This window comes from Mytilus edulis, chromosome 11, assembly GCF_963676685.1.
Source record: "Mytilus edulis chromosome 11, xbMytEdul2.2, whole genome shotgun sequence".
NCBI classification, from domain to species: Eukaryota; Metazoa; Mollusca; class Bivalvia; order Mytilida; family Mytilidae; genus Mytilus; species Mytilus edulis.
Window position 1 is genome coordinate 13,297,141 of NC_092354.1, and position 21,122 is coordinate 13,318,262.

The 21,122-nt window shown below is 31.8% G+C and overlaps 1 protein-coding gene across 3 annotated transcripts in view; it reads left to right on the forward strand.

Moving 5' to 3' along the window:
• Positions 1-2,359: 2,359 nt before the first annotated feature.
• Positions 2,360-21,122, forward strand: part of LOC139495178 (aminopeptidase N-like) — a 32,307-nt gene continuing 13,544 nt past the window's right edge. The window contains exons 1-13 of one of the 3 annotated variants that reach the window (XM_071283373.1): positions 2,360-2,448; positions 5,012-5,112; positions 5,434-5,487; positions 6,345-6,380; positions 10,626-11,241; positions 11,545-11,700; positions 12,952-13,069; positions 13,994-14,114; positions 15,419-15,570; positions 16,644-16,757; positions 18,408-18,542; positions 19,883-19,948; positions 20,724-20,789. In XM_071283373.1, the coding sequence (XP_071139474.1) occupies positions 5,061-5,112; positions 5,434-5,487; positions 6,345-6,380; positions 10,626-11,241; positions 11,545-11,700; positions 12,952-13,069; positions 13,994-14,114; positions 15,419-15,570; positions 16,644-16,757; positions 18,408-18,542; positions 19,883-19,948; positions 20,724-20,789 (1,686 nt within the window). In that variant the 5' untranslated portion in view covers positions 2,360-2,448; positions 5,012-5,060. Of the gene's footprint in view, positions 2,449-4,769; positions 4,791-5,011; positions 5,113-5,433; positions 5,488-6,344; positions 6,381-10,625; positions 11,242-11,544; positions 11,701-12,951; positions 13,070-13,993; positions 14,115-15,418; positions 15,571-16,643; positions 16,758-18,407; positions 18,543-19,882; positions 19,949-20,723; positions 20,790-21,122 lie in introns of those variants that run through there. The other 2 variants (XM_071283374.1, XM_071283375.1) reach the window with 2 other exon arrangements.

A 21,122-nucleotide genomic window follows, 5' to 3' on the forward strand; every position in this document is an offset into this window, starting at 1 on the left:
TGTTAGTAAAATAGTCGACGTTGTGAAACGTCCTACGCAATAACTGAACGATTAAAAAAATACATGTACAATTATTCTCTGTGCATATTCAATTACAAGTTTTCCATAAAATTACACACCTGTGCAAGGTTACTCAACTCTTACATAATTTTCTGAAGGTAAACATGTAGATTTGTTTTCAAACTTTAGTATATTTAATTTTCTTTTGCATTTAGATAGCACTGCACGAATTTGTTCTAGGGCATACTGTCCAAAACTATTCTGGGGTACACATTTCATTACCGAATGTGATTATCAACAGTGATAAGGAGTTGTATTTTCCCCTTTGACTAATAAACGGAATCACATTCTATGGGATATTTTACATGCAAATTAACATTTATACGAAAAACAAACATGACAGCAACTACCTCCGGCAGTCAAGAATGAGCAAAACCTATACCATATAGTCAACAAGTATATTATCTTTTTGTTGGTGAATAACAGAACTTACAATTTTGTTTCGTTTAAGTATTGTCTTCTGTATTGGACAGGTTTATTCGTATTATTTGTTGTTTTCTAGTTAATAGAAAATAGTGTGATGCTATTTATATTAAACATATTAGCATATGTGTAATCTTGACTTATGGCTGACATTGGCTATATGTTTTCTCATTTATTTGTACTTACTAAAACAGTGACTAATAAATGATTAAATAAAACTGAGAATAGAAATGGGGAATGTGTCAAAGAGACAACAACCCGACCACAGAACAGACAACAACAGAAGGTCACCAATAGGTCTTCAATGCAGCCAGAAATTCCCGCACCCGGAGGCGTGCTTCAGCTGGCCCCTAAAAAAATATATATACTTGTTCAATGATAATGGACGTCATACTAAACTCCAAATTATACACAAGAAACTAAAAGTAAAAATAATACAATACTAACAAAGGCCAAAGGCTCCTGACTTGAGACAGGCGCAAAAATGAAGTACATATATGTAATAAAGTTACGTAACGTGTTACAATACAATCAATGTACATGCATTTATTTAATTAATAACAATTACTTTTGAAACGTGCCTTATGCCAGTAACTGCCAGATATTTCATTTGTACTCTATAAGGTTAAAAAAGATTAAATAACTCAGGAGAATATCTCCATTGCACTAATGAATAGTTTTGATAGTCTTGGGCACAGTACTGATATTTAAAATAAGCCTAAAATCACAATAGCTTTTGTTTCACATTCGAGCGAACCAGCTCAACAGGTTTTTAGTTTGTGTCGAACAACTGATATTTTTCATTCTAGCGATTTGAGTTGCCATAAAATCTGTGTTTGCGACTATCAAAATATCAATTGATGGCGGCAACATTTGAACTACAGTATTGCTTTTTTTTTTTATAGTTATCTTTATACGGAAAATCTTACTAGCAATTTAATTTTTGGCGTTTTCTTTTAGATAGATTCATTAACAAACTATCTGAACAAAATTCTGTTTTTTTAATTCATCTACGTCTGTTGAAGCAATATGACATTTTCGAAAAAAGGTTTGTTGGGTCAGATCAAGTTATTTTGTCCTTACAAAGTAGTACTATCATATTTTAAGAAAAGCGAGCGGGATAAAACAATAGCTTTATGTAATCATGCTAATGTACAAATAATATATATATAAGGAGATATAATACGATTGAAATTAATCTTAACACGGAGAAACATATCCAATAAGTTATTTTCAATTACACAGATTAAGAAATTTGTCGAAAATCTATGCTCCAATACTTAGTATTACAAAAACATATTCCCTTACTGCAATGAGCATGATTATTAGAATATGGATAACAAAAGAAAAATAACCATACTAAATTTTACAAAGTAGTACTATCATATTTTAAGAAAAGCGAGCGGGATAAAACAATAGCGTCATGTAATCATGCTAATGTACAAATAATATATATATATTAGGAGATATAATACAATTGAAAATAATCTTAACACGGAGAAACATATCCAATAAGTTATTTTCAATTACACAGATTAAGAAATTTGTCGAAAATATATGCTCCAATACTTAGTATTACAAAAATATATTCCCGTACTGCAATAAGCATGATTATTAAAATATGGATAGCAAAAGAAAAATAACCATACTAAATTCTAATCACTTGTGTCCAAAAAATATATCATTGCATATAACTATACTTATATGGCAATTAGTTTTACACTGATAAAAGAAGCTAACTTAAAGTACTTAGTTTGCAAATTGTTTTAATTGCCAGACTATATTTTCATGTAATTTCATCGATTTACTATTTATATATCTACATGCAAGTTTTAATTATGCACCAGCTGCTCAACAATACAGCATGTACATTGACATTTCTTGTATTTCCGCCTACCCAACATAATTTCAATGCATAGTTTAGTATGATCTTGAACATTTCTTTGTTAGAAAAGGACCGAGAAGGTATGTTTAGTACAAAGTAAAACAATTTTGTTTAATAGTTGAGTAGACAATTTTCAGTTATATGAATTGTTTTTAATAGTTATCAAAGGACTAGGCTTATCATTTAATACGAGTTTTATCTAATATGAAGCTGTTTTTCTTCAAAACTTGTCCTGTTCTAATTTTATAGAGACATTTTTATAAATTGTATGATTTTAGTGATGTCTTTTATTAAGTTTAGAAGATATATTTTTAATTTTTGTCATCCATATATTTATTCTATTGGATAACATCAGTTAGCTGTATGTATTTCGAATCCATTCTTAATGTTTATTTTGATTTTGTAAATCTGTAAAGTTTGTTCTTAGACAATTTTGTCTCTCTGTACCGTTTAGGCATGACCTCATACACTACATGTTTAAGACATTGAGCTTGAACTCTGTGATTGCCAGTATTCGCTGATAAGGTATAATGTACAATGAAAATAAATCCAGAGATAAGATGTTTGCTTTGACTGATTAAAATTGTATGTAATTTCTTTTTGACAAACGAAACAAAAATGTGTACTCATACGGTATAAAATTTATGTGCACAAATTTTGTGAGAAAAAGATATATACGACTTCAATTAGGTACGGTTTGATGACTAGTTAATCTAAGATTATTTGGTTTATTTAGAATTGAACTCTTTTTAAAATAAAATGATTAGTAGTTAATTCAAATGATTTCTATTATTAACGCTTTGACGCGTTAATTTTAAAATGATTGTTCATCTTCAAGTAAAATATAAAGCACTGTTTTATTCTTTTTTCTTTGTACTTTGCATTGCAACTTAAAAGTTTTGTTATACTAACTTGTGCTCTTCGAGTTTGATCATGCAGTTATTTCCAAGAAATTTAATGACATTTAGAGAAACATGAACTGAGATGGTGAATTATCGTAATTTATAACCACTAGAAATTTTACAGAAAGCCTACGTTTTTTTTTTACCTCACCGGGTTTATCCTTACATAACAAACACGACGCGTGTTACATGTGGAGTAAGATCTGCTTTATCCTCAGGAGCCATTGGTATAACCCTGTCTTGATTGGGTTCGTGTTGCTTAGTTTTACGTTTTCAATATTGTGATTTGAATATAGTTGTCTGTGTGTAGGTCTTATTCATTCTGGGTTTGTCAGTTTATTTTACACGTATGAGTTTGAATGTCTATTTGATTTCTTTCACCACTATTTTAAAATATTTCTTCGACGAATTGAACATTCTTTATACAACACAACAATAGCAACTAGATGGAGCTGCTTATCATTTAACGCACCTGACTGTATCATGTTTGTTTTTTATCGACTTATTGTTCTTGTTTGATCCGTTAGTACGATATGTCCTAATCAATCCACCATTTTTTCTCAAAATGTCCTGTACCTAGTCGGGAAAATGGAAATTGTTACTTTCTAATTCGTGTGTGTTGCATTGTCATTTGGTTTTTTGGTGCATTTCAGTGTTTCTGTTGTTTTGTTGTTTTCCTCATTTTTTTGTGTTTGTAGCCCGGATTTGTCTTTTTTCTCAATCGATTTATGACTCTTGAACATCGGTATACTGTTGTTGCCTTTAATCATTAAGAATGTATTGCTTACTTTTGGAATTGCATTAGGACGAAAAAGCGTTGACCGAAACACATTTTGTATCAATGAATAACCATATATATCACATGTTGGTTTTTTTCCTATGCATTGTTGCTATATTGTCACGGGAAGCACGTGTTGTCTGGGCATACAATAAAATATGGAATGCCTATCAATAGTTTTCAACCAATTAGAAGTTTGGCTTCTTATGCAGCATACATATAAAAAAAATATACCCAGCTTGTAACAGAAAACATATTTTATTTGTAAAACTCTGTAATCTTTTATCGACAATGCACTTTTATTCTCTTTACTTAATTTACGTTTATGATAATAAGTTAAATAGAAGAAGTTGTCAAACATCCTACACAACAATTCAACGATTAAAAAATCCTTGTTAAATATTTGTCTGTGCATATTTAATTACAATTTTTGACAAAAGTACAAACATGTGTAAGGTGATTACATATCAATAAGTTTTTTTTCTGAATTTAAACATGTAAATTTGCATAGCGACATTTAAGAAAGCATAATTTAAATAAAAAGTTACATCATTAGTTTACGAGGAAGACATGTGTTGCTAAAGTTTTAAAAGTCAATCAATAGCCGGAGAATGCACTTCAACCTTATACTTGTTTGGCTTTCTAACTATTTTGTCCTGAGCGTCACTGATGAGTCGTGTGTAGACAAAACGTGCGTCTCAAATGATAAGCCTGGGGCCTTTGATAATTTTAATTTGAAAAAGTAATTGTTATACTTATATAATACAAAATTTGAATTATTAATTAAATATTTATATCTGCCAGACTTAAACTTAGTAAATATAGTGAATATGTTAAGAATATTTGGTGGTATATTAATGCTAAGATTTATTTTAGAATTTAGTTAACAAACATTGCCAAAATGACTCCTTTATAATTTATAAAAATGTTTTGACAAACATGACAAATTATTTTTGATTTCAGTCATTACGGGAGTCTTCTGGACATCAAAGCGACAATTGGTTAACATTTTATGATGTTGAAAGTTCTACTTTTGCTTATATTAGTGGCATTGACCCTACAAGGTATTTGTTTGATATTTCAAGTTGCAATGATTGTTTTTTGTTTGTTCACACACTTAGTTATTTCATTGTAGCCGTTTTATTTTATTGGTGAAAAAAAACACCCTTTCGACTGGAAAATTCTATTCCATCAACAAGAGCTGGAAAACTCGTCTTTACTCTATGATTAAAAACATAAATCATATTATGAAAAAAAACCAGTTTGCTGTTATACATGTAGCCGTGGATAATTCGAGAATACGCCATTTTATCTAACAATTAAAAAATTTAATAACATTAAAATATCGTTATAATATTTTTTCTGAACATATTTCTCTTTTCAAGAAGTCAATGGGCGTCGATATAACCGACACCGACGTCATCATAACCGGAAGAAAGGTAAGACACACTTATGTTTCAGATAAACTCATCATAGATACCACGATTCAAATTTTATATATTTGCCAGACGCGCGTGTCGTCTACAAAAGACTCATCAGAGACGCTCGAAGCAAAACTTGTTTAAAGGCCAACCTGAAATAGTGGTAAAATTACATATTAATTTGTACTTACTTTACAAACCTCGATCTACAATGAATGCTTTGTCGAAATTTTTAAAGGTGAAAATGTGATCATTGTCCTCCTCTGTCAACTTTGAAAGAAGTAGACTACTGGTACTTAAATTATAAATTACACTGACAAACCGACCGTAGACGAAAAGACAAACAAAAGTCTATAAAACACGATGTATGCACATAACTAAAATCTGCGAAACACGCAGTTCACATAATCATAATCATATAATAACTTTATTCTATTCCTTAAACTTGCGAAAATTCATCCTTGCCGTTATATAATCATCACAAGGTAATATTATGTTACATAGACGTTAATCACTGTTGATTATACTGCATTATCTATCTCTCACATTGAAAATATACACCCTTAACAAGTCATTCAGATCTAATTACTAACAAACCGTGCCCCACTTCGATCCAAGATGAGTTGAAGTATCACTTGACAATTAAATTTGAAAAAAAGAAATGTTATGCTTTGCATTTCTAGATCGCTAAAAGAAAAAAAAGTTGTTATGCTTATGAGATGTATGTATTTATAATTACAATTTTTGTTTCAATGATTTTAAAGTTTTTGAAGATACAACATGTACAATAATCATTGCTTTAATCACAACTAAAAATCAAAGCAAAATATTTTAAATTTATGTAAGAAATAGTGAACGCTCTATTAACATTTCAGAAGTATCTTCCTGGCGCCATTCTAATCAGTACAGAGGTAATGTCAAACAATATTTTTCTAATTCTTATATCGATACAATAATGAGATGTCCGTTTTTAACCGGATTTTTGTGACAAAAATGTCGGTTATTGATTTGGGGATGTACGGCGGGCTGTCGGGTGGTCGGTCGGTCGGGCGGTCGGTCGAGCGGTCTGGCGGCAACCAAATGTTGTCCGTGCATTTACTCATGAACCGTTCATCCAAAGCTTTTAAGATTTTAATATGATGTTACTGACAACAAAATGAAGGTCAAGCATGACGATTTTCATTTTTACTGTTCAGGAGTTATGGTTCTTGAAAGATTGAAAAATGGAGTTTCCAGTCGTGTCCGTGCATTTACTCATGAACTGTTCAAACAAAGCTTCCCAAATTTTAATATGTTGTTACTGATGACAAAATGGAGGTCAAGTTCAAGAATGACGATTTTGACTTTTACCGTTCAGGAGTTATAGTTCTTGAAAGATTGAAAAATGGTGTTTCCAGTCGTGTCCCTGCATTTACTCATGAACTGTTCAAACAAAGCTTCCCAAATTTTAATATGTTATTACTGATGACAAAATGGAGGTCAAGTTCAAGAATGACGATTTTGACTTTTACCGTTCAGGAGTTATTGTTTTTGAAAGATTGTAAAATGGCGTTTCCAGTCGTGTTCGTGCATATACACAACTGTTCAACCAAAGCTTCACAAATTTTAATATGTTGTTACTGATGACAAAATGGAGGTCAAGTTCAAGAATGACGATTTTGACTTATACCGTTCAGGATTTATGGTTCTTGAAAGATTGAAAAATGGCGTTTCCAGTCGTGTCCGTGCATTTACTCATGAACTGTTCAACCAAAGCTTTTCAAATTTTGATATGTTGTTACTGATAACAAAATGGAGGTCAAGTTCGATACTGTTGATTTTGACTTTTACCGTTCAGGAGTTATGGTTCTTGAAAGATAAAAAATGGCGTTTCCATTCATGTTGTTGCATTTACTAATGAACCATTCAACCTATGCTCTTTCAAATTTTAATATGTTGATACTGATGACAAAATGGAGGTCAAATTTTATTTTGACGATTTTGACTTTTACTGTTCATCAGTTATGGTTCTTGTGATATTGCCAGGACACAAATAAATGTTAATAAATCCGGTTTGCTGTCGTTGTGACAGCCTCTTGTTTTGTAGTGCTATTGAAACACTCTCATGTTCACAGACTTAATATTCTAATGTCTATAGTTCATTGTCGGTACATGGAGATCGTTTAGTTTTGTAGTTGGTTGCAATAGACATTATCGTCATTTTGATGTCCACGAAACTTGTCCTTATAATGTGCGACACGTGAACTATTGACGTCCTACAACAACCCCTTTGTATTTGTTGTGTTGTCATTCATTATTGGTCTAATCAAACCATATGACAATGAACTATAGACTTTAGAAATTGTTTCATCTTACCTAAAATGTGAAGGATTAAATTGAGTTCGTGACCTTTTATAGCTGACTATGCGGTATGGGCTTTGCTCATTGTTGAAAGCCGTACGGTATCCTATAGTTGTTAATTTCTGTGTCATTTTGGTCTCTTGTGGAGAGTTGTCTCATTGGCAATCATACCACATTTTCTTTTTTTATAATTAAGCAAAACATAAAATGCTACAGTGTTTTTATTGAAAACGTGTAGGGTTCAGCTTTCCTAATAGAAGTTTTTTTTAAAGTGAATAACATGTTTGGTTTAATATGATATATATCATATTATAAGAAACTCCTATCTAAACCCTTAGTCTAAAATAATTCTTTAACTATGCATTTATTTATACGAAATATAAACTGATTTCCTCATTTTTGAAACTTCTGTCAGACCTTGTTAAAACAATCAAAAAGTCTATGTATTTCGAACAAATGAAGTGAGATTTTACTTATATTTTTCATTCAATGTCAAGACCTAAACGTTTATGTGTATTTGATAATATATACTAGTTCAGGTATTTCACATCCAAAATTTTATGGAAATATTCTTTATAAAGCACAAAAATGTCAGTATTCTCCTCAGAAACTAACAAAACCTTTAAATAGACTTATTAAAAGGGGATATAGTTACGATACTGTTGTCAGGTCATTAAAGATTGCATATTTTGGCTTTAACATTGATTCACTGATAGGGTCTTTGCATCGGAACTAAACACATTTACTTCTAAAAAAACAGTTGTTGGCATGACACGGGTTATGTTCTTCTCATATATTTTATGATAGTATGATACTAAACCCCTAACGGGAGGGATTGTACCTGATATTCATATGATGAAGACATAATCTTTCAATCAGTTTAATTGAGGTCTGGAGCTGGCATGTCAGTTAACTGCTAGTAGTCTGTTGTTATTTATGTATTATTGTCATTTTATTTATTTTCTTTTGTTACATCTTTTGACATCAGACTCGGACTTCTCTTGAACTGAATTTTAATGTGCGTATTGTTATTCTTTTACTTTTCTACATTGGCTAGAGGTATAGGGGGAGGGTTGAGATCTCATAAACATGTTTAACCCCGCCGCAATTTTGCGCCTGTCCCAAGTCAGGAGCCTCTGGCCTTTGTTAGTCTTGTATGATTTTAAATTTTAGTTTCTTGTGTATAATTCGGAGTTTAGTATGACGTCCATTATCACTGTACTATTATGCATATTTTAGGGGCCAGCTGAAGGACACCTACGGGTGCGGGAATTCTCGCTACATTGAAGACCCATTGGTTGCCTTCGGCTGTTGTTTGCTCTATGATCGGGTGGTTGTCGCTTTGACATATTCACCATTTCCTTTCTCAATTTTAGTCAATATATAAACGATACAAGGCAATATATTTCCAATATATAATGAAATTAAATACACTGTACCAAAGTAAATAAATACCGAATTGGTCTATTATTTACAGAGTGCTACTTTATTATCAAAACCTTTGATTTAAGGCAACTACGTGATTTTTGTGTTATTTAAAAAATTGTATTTTCACACATAAAATCAAAAATTCTTAAACCGATATAAGAACTTTTTTGATTGAGTTAAGCCTTCCAATTGATATTTTATCGTGTGTTTTTCTATGTTGTGATGTTATGCTATTGTTTCAGAAAAAGGGAGAAGGTTTGGTACCATTAAAACGTTTAATCCCGCTGCAAATGTTTGCACCTGTCCTAAGTCAGGAATCTGATGTACAGTAGTTGTCGTTTGTTTATGTAATTTATACGTGTTTCTCGTTTCTTGTTTTTTTTTATATAGATTAGACCGTTGGTTTTCCCGTTTGAATGGTTTTACACTAGTTTGGGGCCCTTTATAGCTTGCTGTTCGATGTGGGCCAGGGCTCCGTGTTGAAGGCCATACATTGACCTATAATGGTTTACTTTTATAATTGTTATTTGGATGGAGAGTTGTCTCATTGGCACTCACACCACATCTTCCTATATCTATTAAAACTGTAAACATAATATTGGTCTGCTTAAAATTTTAAATGCATTGGCAGCCATTTGAATCCTTAATTCTCATTTTGAAAATTCAGTGCAAACTTTTGTAATGCCACGATATTTTTAATCTTTCCAAATTGTTCAGATACTTTAAAACATATGTATGTGCTTTGCAAACTAATGTTTTTCATTTAATAGTTTAACAGTTCGTCCAATTTATTTTATTTTATGTTCAAACTTGTGTATCGTTTCTATTGTTGACTAGTATATGTTAATTGCAAACTTAAAACTACTGGTTAAATTCTACATCCTAACATGGATGTACCAACCTGGGACGCAGGTGATATGTCCTAACATGGAGGTACCAACCTGGGACACAGGTGATATGTGTGTGTCTCAAAAAATCATTGTTAACGAACATACTGCAGAAGAACAACAACTGGCTGTTATAATTAGAACTTAAAACCTGCTTGGTTAGTAATATCAGATTTTACGACTGTTTCTGTAACATTTTAACCCGTTGGATCACATTCGGCGTAAGGAGGACGGGATAGGGATAACGGCAAATGTTTATAACGATCGTCATCTTTGTAGCAAATATTCCATAACTGTCAATTAACTCGTGATTTCATCCGTTAATGTGTCCACGAAATGATTTAAACCATTAAAATCGTCCCTACAAAAAAAACAACATCACCATTTCCTTTAACGTCAAAACAACACTTCAAATATGCTATCAACGTAGATAATGTACAATTATTTTCAAATATTTAATAAACATGTAAATGATATCGACAAGCATATGATTATTTACAGATAGTAAAACAACCCGATATGGCAGCTACAGACAAGGAAGATATACTACGCGTAGAACAACCCAATATGGCAGCTACAGACAAGGGAGATATACCACGCGTAGAACAACCCAATATGGCAGCTATAGACAGGGGAGATATACCACGCCCAGAACAACCCAATATGGCAGCTATAGAGAAGGGAGGCAACCCACGCCTGTACGAGAAACCATAACGCCGGTTGATCGTGGACAAAGTACTCGTTTACCGCTCAATCTATATCCATATCTATATGATCTAGAACTTCAACCTTTTATGTATGAAACAAATGCATCAAACTTCTATTTTATTGGGAAAGTTAGGATTGATATGGAATGCAAGCGATCAACAAACGAAATAGTTCTACATAGCGACAAACTTATCATTACATCTGTTAGAATACAACCAATGTCACCTGGACAGAGTGAAATTATTCCTACAATAGAATTTGATACGGTCAAGCAGTTCCTGATTTTGAAAACAACTACACAATTAGTGAGCGGGTCGAAGTATTCTGTTTTTATTGAGTTCCGTGGACCTATTACATCTAAATTGGGCGGACTTTTTCAAACCTCATATCAACGTGGAAGTGATACAATGTAAATAAAAATAAGATAAGTTATTAGTATAGAATACCAAATAAATAGCAAATATCTATAAACCCAAGACGGTCGATTATATCATTTCAAATACATGACACTTTTGATTGAATTACATTTGGCTTTATATTGTTGCACACAGCAATCACCACTATCAGAACAATATTGTTTTGACCTAATAAGAATAGCCATTTTTATAGTTTATATCAGGATTGTTGAATAATAAGGACAATATATAACAAGAACTACTAGTAAATAAATTAAAGGTTTGTTAATTATTTACTGTTATTTATGTGTTTTCAGTTATGTTGTCCAGACACAAATGGCGCCATATTATGCAAGAAAAGTATTCCCATGTTTTGACGAGCCTGCAGTTAAAGCAAAGTTCAGGGTGACTCTCATCAGGAAAAAACACTTAATTTCGTTATCAAACTCGATAAAAACACGATCCCGAGATTTGTAAGTATTATTCTTTAATATTTCGTAAAAAACTCGGTATATGCTGATGGTGTTATAGGTAGGTTCCACTGAATTCTTTAGAGGTGTCTAGTCATGTTTTCGTGATTTACTATACAGTCAACTAGATTTTTCCTACAAATGGTTGGGGCAACCCTGGGTCACCATAATTAGACTGTGATGATGTCGATTACATTGTTTTAAGGCTTCGTTTTCTCAGTATTTATTGTATGTACGCATTGACTTGTAGCTGTTGTATTTTCATTTTTGACGTAATATGATCGTTCTAACTTTGACCTTTGAATAGACCTTATTATATTGCATCGTTTACCTTTTTGTTTCCTACTTTTGACCCTCATTTAGCTTCTTATCGCCATTTCTCGTTACATAGACAATAATAGTGCACTGACTTGACATATCAACGATATAAGGATGAGGCTTAGAAACGGGGAAATGCGAGGCTCTGCAGTTTCCCCCCGTTTCCGATCTAATTCTTATATCGTTGATATGTCAAGTCAATGCACTATTATTGTCTTTATACTGCTATTTAAAAAAAACTATTTTCAATTGTTGTTTTTAATATGTTAATATTATTAATTGATTTAAATATTGGGAAACTTCCCCCTTTTATAAAAATGCCTCATAGCATGCAGGCGGAGAAGTATACAACACAATGCAATGTACATTACCTGCTGAAACCCGTAATCGGTGGTGAAGGAATTTGTTTGAGATGAAATCAAATATCAACAATAAAAACATAAAAAAAGTATAAAAACAACAATAATCTGTGCATCCTCAGGAAAATATAAATTTTTCAACTGTTTTCATTCACATGTCTTCCCTTCCCACCCCCTGTAATGTGTTTGAAGGAAAGGATATTAGTCATTACATGTTTGTTTGTATCTGCTTTAATCTTATGGTGCAAAATGCAGAAATCGGAAAGGCAATCGCTGAATATATTCGCTCATACTAGTTAAACGAATTTGATCTGAATCATTTTTATCCATAAAGAATGAACAATAAATCATGCATTAATAAAAATTCTAACAGATTAGATTCTGACTAATAAACTACGTAAATATGGCTTAATGCAATCAGATTTGAAATAATGAACCAAAGATCAGTTACCACTCAAAACTTTTTTTCGGTGTTAAAAAATCATAAACAAAAATTTGTATGTTCTAAATAAATTGAAATAGTTTCATATATCTTCTACTTTTTTTTATTTATACCGCTCTATTCATTTTGTTGCAGAAGAAACGACTGGGTGGCTGATCATTACGCCGACACCCCGTTGATGTCAACTCAATTATTAGCCTTTGTTGTTTGTGATTTCAAATCTAGAGACGTCATAACTTCAAAGAATGTATTAGTAAGTTTATATAATGTAATTTGTCAACACTCGAATAATCTAACCTAATTATCATTTCATTCTGCTGCAAGAATGATGATAAATATCTGCCGAAACCAGTTAATTGAGATGTTGAATTAACTCATCATACATACTAGGATTTTGTACCCCAGACGAGCGTACCGTGTGCAAAGGACGCATCTGTAAAGCTCGAATTATAAAAAAATATTTAAAATCGAACTTGAAAGCAGCGAGGAACCAAAATTCTGATATTGCCAAAAAAAAAAGCCAGAGTAATCTATTCTTTGGGCAAACAGGCTTTGGTATTTCGAATTATGAAAAGTTTTTCAACAGATAATTTTGATTTTAAGTAATATTGCTTTCAAAAAGAATTATTACCACACAATAGACTTAAGAATTCTATTAAACACTGAAACAAATGTGGACTGGTGAAATCCTCTTGGTATGGAGGTATACGTAGTGTTCAACTTCCACGAAAGGATTGGAGTGTCAAATGTGACAATGTTGTGTGTAACAATGATTATTCCGGGTTCCACAGTTGAATGTTGGCATTCTTTTCTTTTGAAATAAAAAAATTTGCTAATCACATGCGTATCGAATCTCAACTTACAGTCAACAACAAAGATACACGAATGTGGATTTAAAAGAGGATGACTTTGAATGTCCGTCGTGTATTTTTCGACCCTCTTTTATACATGAACCATATACATTCGATTATTTTGACGCAATTGAACCAACTGATCGGCAGTATTGAATACATATTTGAAATCTGGTTTACAAATAATCAATTATCTCGATTAAAACGTTGTTATCACAGAAAGATGTTATTTATTCAATTTTACCATTAAAAAAAACCACAAAAGGATTGAAAATGGCTTAATACATCATTTTAAATATGCTTAACAAGTATTCATTTTACATTAGTTCAGAATTTGGACGCGTCCAGCAGCATTCGACCAAACAGCATACGTTTCAGACCTTGGAAGCAAAGTTCTGACTTTCTATGAAGAATATTTTAATTATCCATTCATGCTTCCAAAACAAGGTGAGAAAAGTATGTATTAGAATTTATACCCGCTTCCGAAACACGATGAGATGTGAGAGGTACATATATACGAATCCATTTTTGATTCCGAAAAACAGTGAGAGGTACATGTATACGAATCAATTTCCGCTTCCAAAATAAGGTGAGAGGCATATGTAGAAAACTTTCAGTTCCAAAACATGGTGAGAGGTAAAACTATACGAATCGATTCCTTCTTTTAAAAGAAAATGATAGGTATATGTATACGAGTTAATTTCCGTCTTCTAATCAAAATGAGGGGTAAATTCATACTTGTCAATTTCTGCTTCCTAAACTAGAAGAGAAGTTAAAGTCAATTTCCGTAAGGTAATATGTATATGCAAACGAAAGTTTTACGTTTTTATCACAATATCACTGTATACAAAAGAGGTACGATAGATACCAGAGGGACAGTCAACTAGAACAGAACACTTTGTTTTGTGTAAAAGACCAACATACAATCAATAAGTTTGTTCACACATTGTTGTCAAAATAACGGAATTTGAAGCGACTGTCATACAAATGAGAGGTTTAGCTAGCTATAAAACAAGATTTAATCCACAAGTTCTACATAAGAAAATGCATGCACCAAAGTCAGGAATATAACAGTTGTGATCCATTCATTTGTTTTGTTTGATTTTTTTATTTTACCTTTTGTTTTTCGTTTTTTTAACATTCCTTGAATTTCGATATTATTTTTTTATTTTACATTTTATTTAAAAGTTCGATGGAAAAGATGCATTTAACATACTTACTAAATCTTAATATATTTAGTGAGAGAACCATTATCTTTATAGCGGAACGTAAAGTTTATGGATACTGCTCATTTCTTTTCTTTCATCCTAAAAAGAAACTGTCACAAACATTCGAATTCATTAAACATAAGGTGTTTTTTTCAAACATTTTGAATTTTCAGTTTATTACTATAAATATGTAATTAAGTCATGATTTTGTAGATTGGCCTTATTCGCACGTGTTTGTTTAATTTGCAATGTATTTTGCAGTGTATTGTTTACTTTTGAAGATCTGATAGGTATTCTAGATTATATTGTATTTGCACTATATTTTGTAAATAGTTATCAAAGGTACCAGGGTAATAATTAGGTACGCCAGACGCGCGTTTCGTCTACATAAGACTCATCAGTGACGCTTATATCAAAATATTTATAAAGCCAAACAAGTACAAAGTTAAAGAGCATTGAGGGTTCAAAATACCAAAAAGTTGTGCCAAATACGGATAAGGTTTATCTATTCCTGGGACGTAACGTATTCTTTTTCTTTTCAAGATGTAATTGGTGTCCCAGATTTTCTTGGTTCAATGGAAAATTGGGGATTGATAATCCAGAGAGAGGAAGCTATGTCGTACATTCCTCAAAAAACATCAGAAATCTTTAAAGAGTTCGTTACCAATGTTTTATCGCATGAGTTGTCACACGTGGTAAGTAGAAAATAAACAAATGATATTCCTTCTTTCTTGAAATATGATAAATTTGTCTTTCATCTTAATCGTGTTTTGATTCAGATCACACCCTGGTGCTTAATTGAAGAATATCATTAATCGTAAATTTTACGGACGCCATCACGAAGTGGTTGACCGTTATGGAATAACCGTTTTACAGATGATATTGGATATGTTCCTTACGTCGTAACTACAATCCCCTTCCTTTCGTCGTGGATGTAACCTACCGAATAAGACTGTTTTCCGGGTTTGTTATTACATAAGCAACACGACGGGTGCCACATGTGGAGCAGAATTTGTTTACCCTTCCGGAGCACCTAAGATCACCCCTAGTTTTTGGAAGGGTTCGTGTTGCTTATTCTTTAGTTTTCTATGTTGAGTCGTGTGTACTATAATTATTGTTTGCCTGTTTGTCTGTTTTATTTTTAGCCATGACGTTGTCAGTTTATTTTTGATTTATGAGTTTGGCTTTCCCTCTGGTATCTTTTTATCCAGTACTGGTTAACAGTTATTGTTTATTTCGAAATATTTATATTATCAGATTTATTACATGATACATAATAGAGAACACAAAAGTTATTATGTTAAAACTGATGATGAAAACAAAAAAATGAAGAGATTATGTATTTCCTACTTTTATCTTGTATTTGTTTCCTTAGCGACACGCTGAACAAATGACAGACACAGTGATATCTGATACATAATTAACATATATATATAAAACTTCTGGTTTAATCGTAGAATATCTATTTTGCAAACTGGCATCAACATCATGTAGAAAGCTAGTAATTTAAAAAAAATCTTATAAGTGGATTTTCACGTTTGAATTGTTTTACACTATTAATTTTTTGGGCCCTTTATAACTTGCTGTTCGGTGAGAGTCAAAGCTCCGTGTTGATGGCCGTACATTGACTAATAATGGTTTACTTTTATAAATAGTTACTTGGATGGAGATCTGTTTCATTGGCACTCATACCATATATTCCAATATCTATATAAACACTCTTTGATTGAATATTATTTCATTTATAACTTTATATTTTATTTTGCAGTGGTTTGGAAACTTAGTGTCACCTTCATGGTGGGATGACTTATGGCTGAATGAAGGATTTGCCAGCTATATCGCATATGTTGCAATGAATTCTGTGGTACCAAGTTGGTTACCGGTAAATATTTGATTTAAATGCAATATTACAATACTATATTAACTTACTGTCATGCGTATCACGTGTACCTGATTTGTTATAACATGAATAACACGACGGGTGCCACGTGTCGAGCAGGACTACAGCAGATATTTAACTTTGCAAGGGTCCTCAAAAAGTTGATTGTTGCAAAGGTTCTTTAAAGGGACTTATATATTCATATAGCATTTTTGATTTTTAGTTAATTTTAATGAAGTTAAAGATCATTGAATTGTAACTGTAACTTTTCTACAAGCCATGTTCGATATTTAAGATCTATGTTAATCAAAATTTTTAGAAAATGATCATTTCGAATAAAGCCATTTTACATTAGGTTGTTTTTTTTTGGTGTTGATGTACACTTCATCAGACCAAAAATTTTGTAAATTGCTGGAAACAAAAAATGTTTAAAAAAATTACAACAGAATAACTCATTATATGGAATAATACATGAAGTATTCGTTTAACAACTACTACGTACGCATATTCAGTAAGAAAATAAAAAGTCCGACAAAATGAGGTCCAAATTGAAACAATAAACAAAAACATTTACCATGTTACAAGTATTTTCTAATTATGAATAAACAGAACTTGTAATGGGTTTGCATAGAGAATAAAATTGTATTATTTCAACTGATAAACGACATATGTACATAACATATTAGAGGAAACGTCAAGGAAAAATCAAACAAAAATTGACATTAAATAGATCATCGGTGTATGTTTCCCCGAGAGGCAATACTATTATACTTTGCCAAAATGAAGATTTAATTTGCACAAATATAATCAAAAGGACGGCTCACCGCGCTATTTATTAAGCTATGAGCCGTTGCAAATTGCATAAATTTGGTTAGAGTTATCATGACAAAAACATGTATGTGCATAAAATAAGTCTATAAGATAAAGTTTAGAAAAAAAATGTGAGAAGATCGGTTTTATAACATTTTTTTAAGAAAATGAAAATAAAATGGTGTCACCAAACGTGTTTTCTTTCTTCAAGTAAAAATAATAATAAAAAAAACATATTATTTTAATTTTGTTGTTTTCAAACACATAACAACAATATTTGCCACAGTATGTCCTTGAAGCTATAAGATAATTGTCACATAGTAAGGATAGTACACAACCAAGTCAAATGAACAAAGTTTTAAAAGTGGATTCCATGTTCTTTTGATGAAGCAATAAGATAAAATCGTAGTTGTTGTTATTCATATCTTATCAATAGATACAAGAAGATATGGCATGAGTACGTATGTGACAACTTTCCGTCCATGTCTCAATATACAACAGTAAGGTAACAGCAGGTCAAAATGCCTGCATCAAACTTGCGTAGTTCTATCATAAAACAATCCGCTGCAGCTATTTCAATAACAATAATTTAGTTTCGATCTTCTCGCTGGTTGATAAAACGTTTTTTTTTTTACCGACAACTACATATTTAAGGTATTACATAAGATTTTCATCTAGATTTTTTGAAACTATGCTATGGATAGTTGTCTCAATGTCACTCATACCACATCTTCATATATTTGTTTACAATTTATATAAGTTATATTCACAGTTATGATGAATCAAAACTTTAAATATTCAGAAATGTTTATCGAACCCTATATCTATGTGTCTATTTTGTAGCTTTATGATTATGTGATATCAGATGTTCAGACGGCTTTAGCATTTGATGGTCTTATTTCCTCACATCCTTTATATGTCCCTGTTACTAGTCGAGATGACATAGATAAAACATTTGACGCCATTTCCTACAGCAAGGTATGTATACAAAATGGAGAATTGAAACGGGGATTGTGTCCGAGAGACGATAACCGGCATGCGAGCATAAAACAGACTAAGGTCACCAAATCCCGAACATGAAAGCGAGTAACGCTTGTTCCTAAGGAATAATGAATACTACTTCACCGAAAATGGACGAAACACTAAACTTCGAAACATATAAATGAACCAAAATTTAAAAAAAACAACAACAATCAAGTGCACAACATTTACAAAGGCGAAAGGTTTCTGACGGGACATGCGCAAAAAATGCGGCGTAAGAAATAGGCTTTGTGATAATATAAATGTAACTATCTATTAAAGTAAAAACAATTCTCAATCAAGTGATTGAATATGAACTTCTTACTCTTATAATACTTTAGAGCGTTCTATATGTGTGGTACTTTGTAAGCCTTCATCACTTTTGATTTTGTTTAAAAGTCGATTTAAATGCAATTGTCAATTCAAGGAATATGCCACTAACTATCATCCACGTAATTTTAATATAGTTTGTAGAGGTTTAACTTGCTATCAAAACAGGCCTAACTCAGCATTGTTTTCTGAAATTGTCGTTTACTAGTCGGCAATATGGCAGACGTTTTTTATCTGTGTCGTTGATTGATAACGGTTGATTGATTTTGTTAGTTTTTGAAGGATTTCATGTTTTTTAATTGGCCTTGGAGTCTTATTGTTTGATCAGGAGAGTTCAACGCTATTTTCTGTATTCTACATTATTTCGCGGAAAATGTGGATCCAGCTCAATTAACATCGTAGTCAAATTGACCTGTCATAAGTAGGCTTCGTAGTAGCAATTCTTGACCTTAATCGATTTGAACTTTCGACAGCCAAATAGAATGTTTGTATCTTCAAACAAGTGAAAAAAACTTCTTAATATGATTTGTTACGAAAAATAACTCTACATTGACAAAAAGAGATAGAATGTGACAATTCATTTTTACAAAGACGACCTCACATGAATAAAATTTGAATTTGAAGAAGGTTTAGATTACACATGAGCACATTCTTTACAATTAAAGATACTGCCTCTCGACTAATTCAAGAATTACACATGGTAGTTTTCTTCAATTCCAGATAGGTACTATATTGAATAGTTTAAGCTGGTCGTTATCCAATCAGTTTCATCGATAAAAAATTGTTAAATTCTTATTTGTATAAATAGTTTTTCTTTGCATTATAATTTTTTTTTTCATGATGAAATAATGTTATGTTTAAGTGGGATAAAATAATCTACAAACTACATATAAAGACTAAAAGAAACGTAATATCAAAATTCAATGTGTGATAAGAATCGTGTTAACTGAAGGTTTGTTTATTTTTAGGGTGGATCTATTTTTAGAATGTTGCAATTCATTGTTGGAGACGCAACATTCCGAAAAGGTATACAGGTAAGCCACAGCAAGATCCTTAGTAAACATATTCAGACAGTTTCATGCCAGTCAATTTCAGTACTGTATAGTAACATTTCGGATAGATCAGTACGATTTTGATGCGGTAAGGTAAAACAGCTACTAAACATGGACTAAACAGTTCTGATTAACCCAAGTGGATAAGTCTGAAAATGAACAGAAAACTGATTTTGAAGTAAGATTGATTTTTCTGTGTTTTAAGAACTGTTAAGACTGACGAACCTATGCACATCATACCGATTTCAAAGCTCCGGCATATATTGTACTTGAGTCGATTGCACAGTAAAGCTGTCTTTAATAATGTCCATCCCGTATGCTATATATGAAGTATAAAAAAGCCTCATTTATTAATTATTAAATTGTTTGTAACAATTTCCAACTATGTTAACAACCACTTTGACTGATAGAATTAAAACCCCAGTTGCATTCGTATAGTATAATTTATTGAAAAAGATATGCAATTAGAAATTTTAATGACAATACGTTAAGGAGGAAACACTTTACAGGAACAACTACCCAGTTGTACATTAAGTAAGATACGACAAAGTTATGAAATAAGATAAACCCATCAACACATTTGTCTGTGGTTGTAAAAAGAAGAAAAAAAAAATAAAAAAAACTCTCAAAAATATGTTTTGTCGGTATCAAATTTGCTAATTTCATTCATTTGCAATGACATGCAAAAATAAAATACCCCAACTCCATATTTCATCTTTGAATGTTGTATGTAAATCACATGCTTGTATTTTTGAAGAGATTAATTAGAGAGAAAGAATACGGAGTGATGGGCCATGACGATTTCTGGGAGGCTCTAAGGAAAGTAAGCACTCCTACATTTGTTGTTTAGGATAGACACAAGACAATCTAAAATATAAACAGAATATGTGGTATGATTACCAATGAGACGACCGAAATGACACAAAAATTAACAATTATAGAAGTTCAAATTTATAATATTTGTCACAGGAGCATTTGTCAAGAAACAACATACGCTGAAAATATTTAAAGTGTAATCAAGCTGCCTTTTCTACATATGTTACCTAGCAGAAAAGGCTGACTCTAAATTTTGCCTTCTACAAACATTATTGTTATTTTTGTTTCAAACCAAAAAAAATAATAATAAAAGAAATCCAGAACTTGGGTAAATTGTGTT